The sequence below is a fragment of the Eschrichtius robustus genome, chromosome 10 (genome assembly GCF_028021215.1).
Source record: "Eschrichtius robustus isolate mEscRob2 chromosome 10, mEscRob2.pri, whole genome shotgun sequence".
NCBI lineage: Eukaryota > Metazoa > Chordata > Mammalia > Artiodactyla > Eschrichtiidae > Eschrichtius > Eschrichtius robustus.
The window spans coordinates 14,040,980-14,054,429 of record NC_090833.1 but is presented as its reverse complement, the minus strand read 5'-3'; the positions used below and the strand labels follow the sequence as shown (position 1 = coordinate 14,054,429).

Below are 13,450 nucleotides of genomic sequence, written 5' to 3'. Positions count from 1 at the left end.
CCCAGTGGGGGTGGTGGTCACCAGAGGCTTTAAAGATGGTAGGAGGTTAATGGGATCCTACAGGCTGGCCCAAGGACAGGTTGGAAAGAGCACAGAGGGCTTCCCCACAAGGATGTGGGAAGACCCAAGGTGCAAAGGCAGGAAACGAAAGAGCAAGAGTCCTTTGAAGAGATGAGTTGGGACTCAATTACACTGATAGATCTAGACACCCCCTGCTGATAACAGGGAGTCATTAAGGTTGTTGAACAGAGATACGTGCTCAAAAGAGTGGTTGGGGAGAGGCCCTGGAAGCAGAGTCCATGGTGGCTCAAGAGGTGCACATGAGTGGTGAAGGCAGAGGGCAGAGGGCAGAGGGCCAGGTCTGGATTGAAGAGACTGAAGTAGAGAGAATGGGAAGGGAAACAAGGAAAGGCAGGAAAAATCCAGGTCTGCAGAGGCTAAACATCAGGGCCCCAGCCTCATCCTTGCTACTTACTACTCCTCTAAGCAATTAGCCACTCTTTCAAGCCTCAACTCCTTTTATTTTTAAAATAAATTTATCTATCTATTTATTTATTTATATTTTTGGCTACATTGTGTCTTCGTTGCTGTGCGCGGGCTTTCTCTAGTTGTGGTGTGTGGGCTTCTCACTGCGGTGGCTTCTCTTGTCATGGAGCACGGGCTCTAGGTGCCCAGGCTTCCGTAGTTGTGGCTCGCGGGCTTAGTTGCTCCGCGCAAGCCTCAACTTCTCATCTGTAAAACAGGAAGGACAATCTGCCCTGTCATGGCGCTGCTGGGGATCAAAAGTACAGGACCATGTTTGATGACAAGGAGTCCTACAAGTTTAAATTAAGAAGAAAGAATGAACCAACTTGGGGATGTGCTGAACAGAGGAGGGCAAAAGAGAGGAAGCTGATCCCAAGGTCTCGACCCTGCATAAACGTACTTTCCCTCCATCTGCATCTATTCATGAAGGTCACCAAAATCCTTCCTGCATTTTACTTTTAAATTTATTGTTTTCCCTCTTGGATCTCATTCAGAAATTGTTACATTGTTAGACTTACATTCTAGAACACGCAGAAACAGTAGAAGAACAGAGTCACTTTAGATCACTCGAGGGGCAGTTCATTTCTAAAGATGCATTCTAAAACACTCGCTTTTGAAAAGTTTCCTTAGAATTGGTTGGGGGGAAAAAAGTAAGAAAATAGTCTTAACTACAGAATGTAATTTTTAAGGAAATGCAGCTTTATTTCTTTCAAGTACAAACAATAACTTGGGCTTGGCTAACCAAATGTTGCCTAATCAAGGGAACCTGCTTTAATGTATAGATATAAATGATTTACAGTTAGCACAATCACTCACAGGTAGAAGAATGCTTCTATGATGCATGAAAATAACTTCTCGTCTTATAGAGACATCTTGTTCCACAATCACTCCACTATTTGCTTAAGCAATCCCTTCTCCCCCGCCCACCCACCCCACAGACAGTTCAAATATAAACTTCATTTCATTCCCCCTAGATCACAACATACATCAAATAAGTGAAACATAAGTTCCATGTTGCCACAGATGTTGGATTGGTGAGGCCAGCCTTTCTCAACCTGAGCATTCTCATCAAGAGTACTAAGTCTAAATGAGTGAGATATGTTCACAATGTGAGTATATGGACACCAAACAACTGTGAGCTTTTATCATCTGAATTCATAATTTGCCAGGTTTAAACATAGAAAAACACATTTTTATTTGAGCATATTCATGAAGAGTAGAAGTAGCTGGATTCTTTAAGCTGCAATAATTAAGTATGTTTACACTGGTCAAGACTGTAGTACTAGCTTTAAGCAACTATACCATTCTGGGGGAGACTGGAAACGCATTGAAACAACTTGACAGCAAAACACCTTTTTGCACTGAGCGCGATCATTCAGCCTGATTAGGCTGAAGGGAGTGATACAAAGACTATCCAGTAATCCATGTGAGGATTTATCCTGAAAGAAATTCACTTTCCTACAGTAAGTACAGGGAGCTACGGATCAGGACACTGCCAAAGATGGCTGGTAGGCATTTCTGTCAAGAATGCTAACCTGTTCTCTCCATGAGACATCTTATCTGGGGACTGCAGAATTCTCGAGTGTCTTGGTTGTCTTAAGTATCTTGGCAAGCACCAGCATAACCAGGTAGGAAGGCTGTGTCAAGGGGACAGACCTAAGGGGCCTCTCCCCTATACTGACAACTCTATGGCCCTAAAGGCAAAGGTCACAGTGTGCCCTGGCCCAGGCTGCATCCTAGGGCAGCAATCTGACTACACACTTTCCTACAGAGGATGGCAAGTGGTTCAGACACCAAGGCCCAGTAGAGGCCCAGACAAGGAGGAGGCACGGAGAACTAGAAGAGGGACGATGGGAAGATTCACCTCTAGGCTCCCAAGAAGCCAGGGCAACAGTCGTGGCTTCAAGGAGTTGGCTGGGTTTGGCCAAAGCAACATGTAAAGCCAGGCTCTACTCTCCTTAGCTACTTCTGTTTGGTTGAAAAGCCTCACCTAACAGAAACAAATTCTTCATGTCTAATGTAATACTGTTTCCAGAAGTATTTCTTTTCTCCCTAAGATTTACAAATGCAGAGCAGCAATCATTCTCCTGAGAGCAAATACTAGAATGATTACATAACCCTCATTCACATTTTACTGAGCATTTTTAGTGGCCAGCACAGATTAATTTTAAACTATGAAAAATGAAGTACACAGCTTAAAATAGCAATATTCTCCATCTTCCATTTAAAAGCTATTCAAACACGTGTACTTCCTGTGGAACGTCTTCAAAGTCTAGCCCCCGTCCTGGAGGAAGTCCTTCTTCCTACTTCTCTGATAGGTCTAAGAGGTCAGGTTTGACAACACTTACTACTTCAAATAATGGGGCTGGCTGGAGGAAACTAGCTTCCTTTGGAATGGGAACAAAGTCTGCTAAAACCACACTCGCTCAGCTCTCCTGGACCCCGTCCTCCCCCGGAGCCTTAAGTTGTTATGGTTCCCTACACAAACCGGAGAGGAAAGAACCCCCCCTTCTACCACACCAGGGCCACTCAAGAAATCCAACACTCACAAAGAAAGATGGAGTCTATCTGCTTATGATTAAGAATTTTTCAGAAATGAGAATATTCACAAAAGAAGGGGCAGAGGCAAATCCCTTGCCTCTGAGCTAAGGAAGCAGAAGTCAGTGTGTAGGGGAGAGAGTCCCCTAATTCCATGAAGGGAGACTGAGTTATCCCCTACCCACTGTTCTGACTCCCCACCTTGCTTTATTTCTTTTTAAAGGATAAGTTAAGTTTTCCATTTGTATAAAAGCTGACAATACTATGAATAAAGCTAGCATCCATAAAGCAATTAAATAAAATGCTCAGGTGAAGCAAAGATCTCTGTGAGGAGGATCAAAGTTAGGACTCTAAGCACTGCTGTCAAAATCAGCTGTACCACCTTGATGATAACTTTGGTATTCACCTCTGAAAACTGAAATGGGACATGCCATACAGGTTTCAGGTTTGTCATTTTCAAAAAATTTTTCCCACAAATGACTATAGTTATAATCGCTTGGTCTTTGAAGCTACTGGATATATCTGATGGTGAGGTGGGAATAGGGATGGTCATTAGATCAGTAATCTCAGTTTTTTTGTTCTGGCTGGATGAAAAGGAGTTAAGTTGTTTACCCTTATCATGGCCCAAAGCCTCCTGAGGTTCCTGCAAGATAGATTCCAGCTTCTAATCTGGTTCCACTTCTTGAAGGACCGAGCAGAGCTCACACACAGAACTCAATGTGAAAGGGATTTGGGGGATGGAGAAAGATAATTGTTCTTTTACGTAATTCCCTCAGAGCCTCAACACGGATATTAACTAAACCCGTCCTTGAAACCAACCATCAGAATTCTCTGAAACCCTAACTTTGCAGCATTCAGAGGTCCACTGTCAGACTCTAGGCTGACAGGATTCTGGGAGAGCTGTGTCCCCACTGTACTTTGAATCATTCTCAGCTCTGCCAGCAACGCTTTTCCTACCTGAAAAACGTTATGTGCTTTATATCAGAGTTAAGAAGAATGAATACCTCATATTCCCAGGCAAAGGCTCTCACTCCGGTTCCCGTTAAGTTCATCTCCAAACTAGTTTCCTGTCGGTCTGTGAATGAAATGCCCCCCTCACTCCTCTGTAACACAACGGGGAAGAGCTGAATTCTTCCTACTACTTGCTCCCTCGACTTTCTCCCTAATGTTTGTGACAGTTACGTTAAAACAGTTCCACTGCTGAATCACAGCATTATCTAATTTACAGGAATGAGAGGGTGGAGAATACAAACTGGCAGCCCGCAGACATGCTTTGTTTAGCCCACTACATCTTGAATGATCTTCGAGTCGTTGTCAACATTTTTAAAATTAGGGAATTACAAATACAATTCTGCAGTTCTACCTCCTGAAAAATCAGAAGACCTGCCAAACACTGGACTTGTTTCTGCCTAACACTTAGGGCTCCATAACTGCCCTGCCAGATAAGCTTCCCCTGGTGCAGCCCCATCCTACGCAGCATGCTGCACTGCTGCACTCGCTTATGTTTATCTGCGTGGCTCCCCTGGGCGTGTGACTTTTCGAACCTTAATCTAGGGCAATTCCTTCATTTCCAACAGAAAGTTAACCTGCCTGAGGCTACACATCAAGTTAAGAGGCACAGGAGGACGAAAGTCAGGGTCAGGGATCTTTCTTTCTAATACGGCACACTGCCTCTCTAGAGGACCACAGCTGCTCTCAGCATTTCTTCTACCAATCACTTACATTTTTAAAGTGGAACATGTAACATTTTCTACATTCCCTCTTATCCATTCTTTTTTGTACGTTTGGATTTCCTTATAGATGACAACTTTCTATCAGTGATTTCATTTATGTATTATCTCCAAACCTAAAGAAGCAATGAATCAGCCATCAGACAAAACTGAAATATCAACTTTTGCACACCTCAGCAGACACAGGACCAGAAGGAATCTTAGAAACCAAGTGACAGCCTAACAACTAGCTGTACAGACAGGGAAAATGGGGACCAGAGAAGTATATGCCTGGGGTGCAGGTTTCCTAGGTAACAGAGCCAGTCTTCAACCTGCCAGCTCAGGGCTCTTTCTACTGTACCATGTCACCTCTGTGCAGTCACCTAGGCTGTGGGGGACCAAGGACCAGCTTGCTCCACCTAGAAACAAAAACTACATTAACTTCCTCACATCTCAGACATGGCCCACCTTCACTCTGTCAAGAACTAGGGTTTAGAATGTGTTACAAACCATCAATTTATACAACTGGATTTGCACTGGAAGACAACTTTTCTTTAGAACTGGTATTTGGTGGAGAGTATGAATGTCACAGAACCTGGTGGTCTTTATAACACGGGTTGTTATAAAAGCTAAGCCCCATGTGAGAAAAGTTGCTGTAACAACATCATAGCACCTTTGCTTCAACTTCAAAAGAGAAAAAGGCAATGGTAAAAAGCTTTAATAATAGACTGAATGTGTTTTCATAGGCAACCAATTAGCAGATTAATGAGCCATTTAAATATCGTTACTTAAAACCAATATTCAAGAAAGATGAACCCCAAATGCAGCCTCTTATACTGACCAACATAACTAAGTACGAATGAAGTCAATGGTGCACCCCATCAGCATGCTGCGGTGTAGGTCAACAAAACGAGCCCTCCCCCACCCCGAGCCCTGGCCCCCTGGCAAACAGAGATAAATGATTGTACACTGCGTGATGATACCATTAGGTGAGAACTTTGGTTCATGCAGTCGGCTGCCACAGAGGTTGCACTCAAAACCCGCAGCCCTGGCGCCCGAAGTCAGTCAGCGGCGCAGCTCGCGGCATCAGCCGTGCTCCTTCCACAACACCAGGTGAATACTGTGGTCAGGCATGCTGGTGGCAAAGACCAAGCCCGTGTCATTGTGCCCATCCAGTCCATTCAGCCAGGACACTTCGCCTGCCAGGAAGCTGGAGCCTCTCTTGGATTTCCTATACTCTGGGAGAGGCCAGCGGCTAATCAGGCTCTCTGTCCGCAAGTCCATGATATACAGGTAGCGGTTATCAAACAGCAGGGCAAAGATATCTCCAAAGCCCAGCAAGGCCAAGTTTGCTATCTCAGGAGTCTTGATGACCCTACAAGGATGAAAGTTAATAAACATGAACCAGAAGGCAACTGTGCTTCTGTTTATGCTACTGTAATCTTTTCTGGAGACATTTAAAACCAATGCAAAACTCAAGCAAATTTAGAATTAAATGAAACATTTTTATAGAAAGGAAAATATGAGGACAAAAAGCTCACCCTCCTTTAGAAAAAAGGCCGGGGAGAAGAACCCTTCATAACGATAAGGTGATATAACACAGGCATATAAGGAAATGAATATTTATAAAAGCACAAGATGCCCATCTAAGCTGGAAAGGATCTTACAGATTATCTCGTTTAATACTCTCACTTCTAAGATGTGAAAGCTAAAGTACAGCCAGGGTAAATAATTTGGCTAAGCATTCACAACTAGTTAGTTACCAGTCAGAACAAGAGGGTAACACTCAACTCTTACCACTAGGTAAAAACTACTATACGGTCACCCCTTGTTATCCAAAGGGATTGGTTCCTGGACGTCCTCAGATACCCAAATCCGAGGATGCTCCAGTCCCTTACATAAAATGGTGTCGTACGGCTGGCCCTCCACATCCATGGATGCAGAGCACACGGATATGGAGGGCCGATGGTGCCTTGGGGAACCTTCCCAAGCCCAGAACAAAGACTAAAAACCAAGTGACTCAGACTCAGTGCTTCTCCATTCGGCACGTAGCAAACACCAGTTCCTCTCTAAGAACAGCAGAGGCTGAAAATATAAAGTTCCCCCAAATAATTCAGAAACATTTATTAATAGATTGATAATAAGTTAGAGAAAACTGGGAGAGTTGGGAGGACAGCCTTAACCGTCTCAGGTTGGCAGTTCCTAAAACATCGACGACAAAGGCAGAAAGTGGGAGGGACCTTGCCAAACAGGAACACAAATGAAAAAAAACAAAACAAAACGAAACCCTCCGTCTCTCTTATCTGCACATTTAGTAAGGCGAAAAGTTGACGTCCTCTTTGGAGGCACTAGGAAAAGAGCTATAAGACAAGGGATATTCAAGTTCTGCTGTGACAATATACTTGAGCCTAGGTGAGACTCCAGTGTATCCTACATCTTAACAAGGACACTACCAACTAGTGTTAACGTCCAAGAGGTCAACCAGAAGGGACAGGGCCTGGTAACCAGGACAAGCAAGGAGCAGCTGAAGAATATGAGCTTGAGGTGGGGAGAAAGCAGTGGCAGGGACAGGGAAGCTATACACGATCATCACCTGTCAATAGTGAAGGACGCGTGAGAGGCCAGGCATTAGGCGCTCTAGCAGAGAGAACGAAGGTCAAAGGGAAAGACCGTTACAAAGGAGCAGATTTCAGTCTGGTATCAGGAAGGGAGGGGATTTAGCAGTGAAGAATAAGACCTGTTCCTCACACTCAACCAGTCCAAAACAACCTTCTTAACCTGTTTCTCGTCTTCATTTCCTTGCTTGCTCATTCACCCAGCTGCTCAAGCTAGGAAACATGGCAACCATGCAAATCTCAAACCACAAATCCAATCACCAAGATCTACTGATTTTACCTCCTAAACTTTCCTTTGATTTATTCACTACTACCTGAATTGCCCCAACCCTGACCCAGGACATCACCTTTGCCTGCACTACTACCAAGAGTTTTCAATGGGTGCCCCCACATCTGCCCTTGGCCCCTCCCAATCAGTTAACCTCACACTAAAATCTAATCCTATCAGATTTTAAACTTTTAAACCCTTCAACGGCTCTCTACTGCACGCACGTCTGCCACTCTGGCCCTCTTTCAGTCACTCAGATGCACCGGGCTCCTGCGTCTCAGGGCCTTTCAGCAGGCTGCCCTCGCAGTCTACAATGCTCCTCACTGCACTCTCGCCCCGGCACTTAGTTAAATGCATCTACTCATCCTTTAGAGCTTGGCCCGAATCTCCTCCTCAAAGAAGCTTTCCTTTACTCCTCGAACTAGGCAGGGTCTCAAAGTACCCCGAACCCTGTTGCTCTTATCCCAACCATGAAAACACCTGCATGTAGTCAGCTGTTTAATGTCAGCCTTCCCTGGTTAGCCATTTCCACACGTTTGGTAAGTATCTCCGCTGGTTCCCAGCGTATATCACAGAGCCTAACACACAGGTTAAATAAATAAGTATCTGCTAACGACTAGAGCAGTGGCGCAGTAAGCGTGGGAAGATACAAATTCCTACAAGAGAGAGCCAAAGGAAACTGGGGAAAGCAGCAGGAAAGTCTAGTAAGTCCCACATCATCAACACCAGCAGAAAATGACCAGAAACTTGGAAAACAGAGTGGCTAGGGACAGGACTTAAGCCTGAGGAAGTTGAGCTGACTCCAAAGACCCCAGCACAAATGTGCTGCAGGACAGAACACAGGTCCTGACAGGCTCACAGCACCTTCTACTTTGATTACTTTAGAACTGTAAACAGACATCCCTGCTGTGCACTCTGGGCCCTTAAACCTACAAGACCCCACCTGCTGTACTGAGATAACCCAGCTCAAGGGATCGCACCATAACTTAGCTTTATGGAGCAACATGCTACTATTTGTGCTTTCTTTTCAATTAGCATCAAAGCTTACAGAATGCAACCTGGTCCTGGCAACTGAGGCCACAGGATTTGTACCAAGATTTCAAAGAGAGGCTGTTAATATTCATGTTTGAGGGGAAAAAGCAAGAGATAAAATAGCCCCTTTTCAAAAAACAAAAAAAAAAATCTGAACTTAGTACTTGTTAGCAGCAAACAATCTTGCAGGTTTATTGGTTACAGCTAGTATTTCCAAACATCACAAATTAACAGAACTTTCATCTGGGACTCTGGACTCTGTATGCCATTCTGAGTAAGAAGCACACACGAGAACATAGGATCAAATTAAACCTTTAGAGACTCTCAAACTCTAAGCATTAATCAGATTATAATACCTCTATTCCACCTCGCCTCTTCACCCCCGTCTCCCAAATCTTAATTCAAAACAAAAACAATATTAAACTATCAAAGATCTGATCTTCCCACGGTGACTAAGGTCGTATCTGTGGGGAACTGGTTCCAGGACCCCCTTGGATAACAAGATGCATGGACGCTCAAGTCGTTTGTATAAAATGGTGTAGTATCTGCATATAACCTACACACATCCTCCCGTATACTTCAAACCATCTCTAGATTACTTACATCTAATACAATGCAAATGCTATGTAAATAGTTGCTGGTGCACGGCAAATTCAAGTTTTGCTTTTTGGAACTTTCTGGACATTTTTAAAAAAAAATATTTTCGATCCTCAGTTGGTTGAATCTGTGGGTGCGGAACCCATGGCCAAATGTACTTCAATTTCTTACTTTGCAAAGAATCAAGTTCTTTCAAAAGTTCCTTCTCTCTGGGGCTTGCTGGTTCCTTAAGCATATGCCTGCCCGATGATCCAACCACGGATGGATGGATGGATGGATGGATGGATGGATGGATGCTGGACTAGGGTGAGCTGTGGGATATTGGGCAAGGCCCTTATCCTCTTTCAGCTTCAGTTTCCCCATCTATAAAATGAAGAGGTTGGACTAATGTCTTCTGGCATCTGTTCCAGTCTTTTTTTGTCAAAATGGAATTATCAATCATTTCTAGAAATTATTCTGAAAGCTTGGAAATCTAACTGGTGAGAAATGTAGGTCTAACTCCAGGAAGACATAAATGAGGTTGTAACTTTACGACCAGAGAGACTGGGCCCACCAAAGTCCTGCTGGCTAGTAGGATCAGATCCCATACAAGTTGACCTCAAACAGTCATGCATAAAACCAATGAAGAAAATGTTCAGTTTCTGTCCCCAGGCCAGCACTTCCTGAAGCATGCTATGGAACACTAATTCTGTGAGCTGTTAACATGTGCTCCTCAAAACAAGGGCTCTGTGCACAATACATGTGAGGTACAGTAGGTTAAACAAATTAAAACAGGTTTCTTTAATGTAGGACTTCTCACACCTATGAGTAATAAAAACCTGTCAGGTCCTCTACTAGGTCCTCATTACAGGCATTTCATTTAACCTTTACTTTACAGGTGAGACAATTCAGACACAGAAAGGTTAAGAAACTTACATAAAATCACACAGCTCATAAGAAAGAGAACTAGGTCTTAAACCAAGGTTTATTTATCACCAAAGTAGGTTCTCTTAATCACCATGTCACTGGCTTCCAACAGCCTCCAATATGCTAACAGATACCACCAGTATCCAAGAGGGGTCTATGATATACAGTGAATCACAAAATTATTTGTCTATAGACCTCTATTTCTTTCTTTGGAGAGAAACTCTGAAGGTTGTAATTTTCTCCAAGTTTCTCTGTCTTTCTGCTAGTCAGCGGAAAGCCACTCAATCCCTCAACACAGAATTTCAACTGACCAGGAAGTAGAACTTAAAATATTAGAACTAGAGGAGATCTGAAAGATCTTTTCATCCGAACTCTTCATTTTCCAGAGAAGCTGGAAGGGGAATTCAGAAATTCTCAAAGTGGAAGTAACTCAGAGTAAGAAGAGGACTTAGAATCTAGACCCTCTACATTCTAACATATAACTCTTTCTAATTTAATTACTACCTTTAAAACATTTTTATGTGTGAGATTTTCAGCACAGAACTGATGGAGTAAACATTTCCCCAAAGCAAGTTACTAACTGGTTTATGGAAATATTGAGTCTTGTCTTTATTATTAAACTGCAACAAACTGTTAAAGGTAAAGGTCCAAGGGAATATTACCTGAGAATATCATAACTGGCAAAGTCCCACTGGTAGAGACCCAGTGCTGAACTACAGACAATGTATTTGCCATCAAAATGAAGTCTTGGCTGCAGGCAGATACTTCTATCCTCAGAGACAGACAACGTCTTTAAGCACTTACAGTTAATTTCTCTCCCAATTGGCCAAATCTACAGATAAGAGAAAATTAGGAAAGATGAGAGATCACATCACCATAGAAAAGCCTGTCCTTAAACAATGTGGCTTGTGTTTGCTGACATCAAATACAAAGTGAAGTAAACTGGAGAGACCACAGGTTTCACAGCTGAAGCATGGGTTCAAATTCTGATTTGGCACATATGTGTTGTGTAATCTTGGGTAAAATATTTAACCTCTTTGAACCTCAGTTCCTGCCGTGAAGATGGTTAGTGCCTACCATATGGAACAGTTTAAAAGATGCAATAAAAATACATGTAACAGTGCTCTGTAAACTTTTTTGCAAATTGCTATTATTATTATACAAGTAAATGTTTATGTTTTCATACTTTAGATCTAAGAACTGAGGCGAGCAGGAGATATATGTCTTAAGAAAAGGTAAGAACGCATCGAGGATAAATTTCTGTGGATTTTTTTTCCCCCTTCATTTACAAATCAGAGTTAGAAACTACCTAGAACACAGGAAAATGAACAATTCTCTTTCCAGTGGGTTTAAGAGGGCTTAAAGACATTCCTTCCTCCCTTGAAATATTCCCCCTGTGCTACACTCTTTCATAAGGCAAATTAATGGAGGAAGAAAAACCTCACCTTGATCTCATATTTGTCTGCACTTAAGAGGATGTAGTCTCCAGGGCTGTGCAAGAGAGACTTGACTTTGCACTTTTGCAAGACCACCTAGAAATAATAAATATCCATGTTACAGAAAGATCCTTTTAGTACTGTTCTTATCCCTTTTAATTAAAATATGAAAAAGAGCTCAAAATGATATGGTACGTGAGTAATCTATAACTCTATGTTAACTATAACACAAGTTAACCTTTACTGAGAGTTTTACTATTACCAGATTCTTTACATTATTAGCAAGACCTAAAAGTGTCTAATGTTGCCAGCATTTACTCTTAGCTTTAGTCTGGAAGCAAACATTAGGACTGACTTTGAAAATTATAAAACGTGACTTCATAAAAAATGTGAGGGATAGGAAAGAAAAAAGTCCATTCACATAGTAGATACAAATGACCTGTTTTCATAAGCATGTGCATCATAAAGGGAAAAGCACTCGACTTGGGACCAGAATCTGTCATATGTTGACTCTGCAGCCTTAGGCAGGACCATCTAACCTCTTCGTTTCTCAGTTTCCTCATCTTTAATAGGGGATGGGGCACCTATTATCTCAGATAATTGTAGTGAAAATGAAATAAAACAATGAAAATAATAATGTAACAGAAGCTAACATTCCATTAGCATGTGGGATAATCTGTGAACACTAGCTTCTGGTTATTTTAGGAATAAATCAGCATAAAGTGAGAGGGGAGGCCAGGCTCACTCATTCAGAAGCCTGGGTTGCAGATTCAAATGAAACTGACAGACCTGCTACTGAGTGCCAGGCACCTTGCTGGGTTCTGTCCCATCATCTCATTTAGTACTCACAGGAACATTTAGCAGATGATGAAACTCAGGCCCTGAAGGGAAGAGTAACTTATCTAAGACATCTCAGTCAGTGTCCAGGCCCAAGTCCACTGTTTTTAACATAACACCAACTTGTCTTATATAACTTTTCTATTTAAAATTGAATGCACCCAGTACAGAATTTTTTCCCCCAATATTTTTATTGTGGTAAAATACACGTAACATAAAATGTAGAATCTTAACCATTTTTAAGTGTACCGTTCGGTGGTATTACTGGTCTTCTCACACAATCACTCACCCAGTCTAAAACCCACTAGTCATCGGATTCTTTCTTCTTCTTTGTTCCCCATGAGTAAGTTCAGTTGGCTTTACCTTAAAGACACATCCTTCGTGTACACCCTTCTCTTTCTTTATTGCCACCCAAGTCCAAGCCGTGGGTCTCTTTTGCTTAGACTACTGCAAAAGCCTAACTGGCCACCCTGCATCCATTTGTGCCCCACTCTAACCCATTTTTCACTCAGCAGTTATCTTCTTAAAACACGAATCACACCAGACTCTTGATCAGAACGCATCAATTGCTGTCTACTATACTTACAATAATCCAGAATCCTTAATGAGGTCTAGTAAAGCATACGTGCTGGCCCCTCTCCCACACCTCCCCCAGCACAGCCTTCCAGGGCATCAGCTTATCAAATGTTCTAGGCTCTTTCCCACCCCAGGGCCTGTGCACATACGGCACCCTCTGGAACACTCCATTTACACAGTTACCTTCCATTTATTCTTCACATTTGGCCCCTTCTCTAAAAGCTTTCCCTGAATCAAACTGAATTAGACTCTGCACTTTTCCTCCATAGCACTTAACACAATTTGTGAACTTGTGAAATTACTAATAACTATTCCTCCTACTAGACTAACATTCGCATCAAGCCTGGGTCTGTTTTGCTCACTCTTGCATCCTTAGCCCCTCACAGAATAGCATGATAAGCTCAAGAAAAG

General features: G+C 42.6%; 1 protein-coding gene across 3 annotated transcripts in view; it reads right to left on the bottom strand.

Moving 5' to 3' along the window:
* Window positions 1-1,461: 1,461 nt before the first annotated feature.
* Window positions 1,462-13,450, bottom strand: part of FBXW2 (F-box and WD repeat domain containing 2) — a 31,525-nt gene continuing 19,536 nt past the window's right edge. For all 3 annotated transcript variants that reach the window (XM_068551903.1, XM_068551902.1, XM_068551904.1), the window contains 3 exons: window positions 11,636-11,722; window positions 10,853-11,022; window positions 1,462-6,147 (listed from right to left, as the gene is read on the bottom strand). In XM_068551903.1, the coding sequence (XP_068408004.1) occupies window positions 5,859-6,147; window positions 10,853-11,022; window positions 11,636-11,722 (546 nt within the window). In that variant the 3' untranslated portion in view covers window positions 1,462-5,858. The remainder of the gene's footprint in view (window positions 6,148-10,852; window positions 11,023-11,635; window positions 11,723-13,450) is intronic.